At 44.7% G+C, this 3,364-nt stretch overlaps 1 protein-coding gene across 1 annotated transcript; it reads left to right on the forward strand.

Annotated features, from left to right (window-relative positions):
* Positions 1 to 184: 184 nt before the first annotated feature.
* Positions 185 to 2,183, forward strand: fam43a (family with sequence similarity 43 member A). Its single transcript, XM_080883019.1, has 2 exons — positions 185 to 258; positions 376 to 2,183. Coding segments are annotated over exons 1-2 (1,071 nt in total). The 5' UTR covers positions 185 to 257; the 3' UTR covers positions 1,446 to 2,183.
* The last annotated feature ends 1,181 nt before the right edge of the window (positions 2,184 to 3,364 follow it).

A 3,364-nucleotide genomic window follows, 5' to 3' on the forward strand; every position in this document is an offset into this window, starting at 1 on the left:
ATGTTTGCGCTTATTTATAATCATTCGTGTTTTAGCACAAGAAACCAAGAAACCACGAGAAAAGAAGAACAGTTTACACTAACAGGAACTGTATCTTTTCACTTGGTTCAGTCCCCCCTACAGTCATGCTGAAATGGTTTGCCCTTGCATATAAACGGTGAATCTCGTGCTGTCACAGCAGATTGTACTCAGCACTACAATGACATAAAACGGGAATGCTGCGATGGACAGGAGCACTTCAGAGGATGGACAGATGAAGTACGGTGTCTTTGCGTTTAGTTCACGTAGAGTAGCTCACACATGAGCTGACAGGCAGTAGAACGCTTCTAGGATTTAGTAGTAATTAAAAAAAAGTTGTTCTCCTTTCTCTCTCAGTGCTGCTGTTGACTGGAAACAGCAGTAAGATGCTGCCTTGGAAGAAGAATAAGTTCGACCTGATTGAGGAAGACAAGCAGTCCAAGCAGAAGGGCTATGCGGTGAGTCTCAACTACTCGGCGCTCACCTCCTTCGCCAAGTCCTGCCCCGAGAGCGCACTCAACAGGGTGGGCAGCATGTTCAAGTCAAAGAGGAAAAAGCTGAAGATCACCAGCGAAGATCCCACGTACACGGTGCTTTACCTGGGGAACGCTACCACGATCCAGTCCAAAGGAGACGGCTGCACGGACGTAGCGGTGAGCAAGATCTGGGGCAAAAGCGAGATGGGCAAGAACGGCACTAAGATGAGGCTGACCATCAGCTCCCAGGGCATCCGCATGGTGCATGTGGATGACAAGGCCAGGAGACCGGGACACTTGTACTTGCTGCACCGGATAACCTACTGCGTCGCGGACCCGCGGCTACCCAAGATTTTCGCTTGGATTTACAGGCACGAGATGAAGCACAAGGCCGTAATGCTGCGCTGCCACGCAGTGCTGGTGTCCAAGCCGGAGAAGGCAAAAGCCATGGCGCTGCTGCTGTACCAGACCTCGGCAACAGCCCTGGCTGAGTTTAAAAGACTAAAGCGGAGGGACGATGCCAGGCACCAGCAGCAGCAGCTCATAGGGGAACAAACCATCCCCTTGGTGCCTCTCAGGAAGCTGCTGAACGGACAGTGCTACTACAAACCCCCGGTGGAGCGCAGCCGGAGTGCACCAAAATTGGGCTCTATCACGGAGGACTTGGTGGGGGAGGAAGAGGAGGAGAAAGCAATGCACTTTGAGTGTGAGGACATTCTGGACACGGACAATGATTGTGTTGCCAATGGCAAACAAGAGTTGACTCAAATTATTAATGACTTGGGAGAGATGAGCATAGGAAACGACGTGCAGACGCTGAAAGCTGACCTCAGAGTCACCAGACTCCTCTCTGGTGAGAGCACAGGGAGCGAATCCTCTATAGAAAGCAACCAGGAGCCGCCACCACTAATCAATGGCTTTGATGAGGTAAAGGTGCAAGAAACTGCCTAAAAAACTTTGCGCATTTCTGGGCACCTGTAGCGCACCGTTCTGTTGAGCCACGATGTCTCCTTGAGAAACAGTTACAAAGTGCTTGTTTGACATGTGCCACTGAGACTAATAATTGAGAAGACATAAACGTAATTTGGGGGCAAAACAGACAGACAGTTAGGCTACTGAACTAAGTTAAAAGATTGTGTAAACAAAGAAAAAAAAAGGCATACCCATTTGAGAGACAACTTTAATGGCAAATTCCCAGCGCGCCTCAGGGCGCACGGCACTAATTCCATCTCTTTTGTTTAAGAGGATTTGCTGTAGCATCGAGCTTGTTTACTTGACGTTTTTTTTCCTCACTTGAAAATGTCATGTTTCTTCTGTAACATGCTCCAATCATCAAGATCCAGAAGCTCCCAAACATTCCTTAAAAAGCATTTACAAAAGCAGATTTGTTTTCCATCAGGCTTCCTTTACAATCCCCATCAGGGCGCCTGCTCGTCACCTTTTTATTTCTGCACTGTTGCGACTTCATTGAAGTATTATTTTGACTACCATGTACATACGTTTGCTGGTATGTTGTCTGAAACATAAGTGTCTTATCTTTGCTGTGCAAAAGAAAAAAATACCTTTTATGTATTAAGATGTAAAGTAAGATGTTTTAAGTATAAATATGTTATTTTTTAAAATATAAATATATATGTGGTTTGTTATGTGAAATTCAAAGAATTAGCAATAAAAAAGGAATTAAATGAATGTTTTATGTGAATTAATGCTGAAATACAAGTAGGACATCTTTTCTTTCAGCACTGTCTGATATGAGCGGGTTTACCTTGGGAGGCTCAAAATGAGGTCAGATTTGCACTGCTGAATAAAAGTCACATGGAGGCTTAAAAAGCACAACCCTAAACTTCACATCAATATTATCTGTTACCACCAAGCTATTGGTGTGACTGTAAATGGGTATTTCATTTAATAGCCTTGAATTGATCTTTATCCCCGACCACCACCACCTTTTTTTTTTTTTTTTTCTTTTTTCCCAAATTGCTTTCAGGCTGTTGAAGTTATTTAGTTAAGGTACTGAAGGCCCATTCATTGTAGCTGGCCTCAGGGAAGGCAGGCCACACATACAGACGTCACCGGTAGCACAAGCTGTGAGAACATCACATGGCAGAAGTAGCACCAGAAGTTCTTCAGCAGCATATTCTAGCTGGTATTTACTTTTACATCAGTTTGCCTTTATTGAGCGACAACAGATAGAATTCAGAGCATTACAGATTTATATGCTGCAATATGTGACGGGTATATAGACTCATGCGTTTGAGTCACCCGGTTCATTTCATTCATATTTGCTCAGCTCACTAAAATCAGATAATCTACATTGTTCCTTTGGTGTGTTGCTAAAGTGTCACCTAAATCAAAGTGTGACTGATAAAAAGATGGAGTCACATCTTTTTCTTAAAGGCACAGCACTCAGCCTAACATGTAACACTCACAGAAGCAAAGACACAAAATCACCTGATGTGATCTGTGGTCAGCGAAGGATATGACTGGGCCAGCAGTTCTAAATGTGGAAGATGTGTTACTAAATATCACCGTCACTTTCATTTTAGAGACAGCAGCAGGCCCACGCTGATGCCACACAGCTCTTCCCAGTGTTAGCCAGATCGGCATATAAACTCAGAAGCACAGATACTGATGCACGGATGCCATCGGTATTGAGGGCCTGCATGTGAGGGTGAACACTCTAGTCCCATGGAGCATGCTCTGGAGGAACAGCTCTCCATTCTCACTAATGACACTGGTACTGTTAGCGAACACAAACGGGACAGAGTGAGACACGAGGAGCAAAAACCCAAGCTCTCCGTGGTATAGAGGTGGTCGATTGTCATATGGACAGATAGGAACATACAGATGAAAAACAAATAAAGGAAGAA

Source organism: Rhamphochromis sp. 'chilingali' (genome assembly GCF_963969265.1).
Source record: "Rhamphochromis sp. 'chilingali' genome assembly, chromosome: 5".
In the NCBI taxonomy this organism is placed as follows: Eukaryota; Metazoa; Chordata; class Actinopteri; order Cichliformes; family Cichlidae; genus Rhamphochromis; species Rhamphochromis sp. 'chilingali'.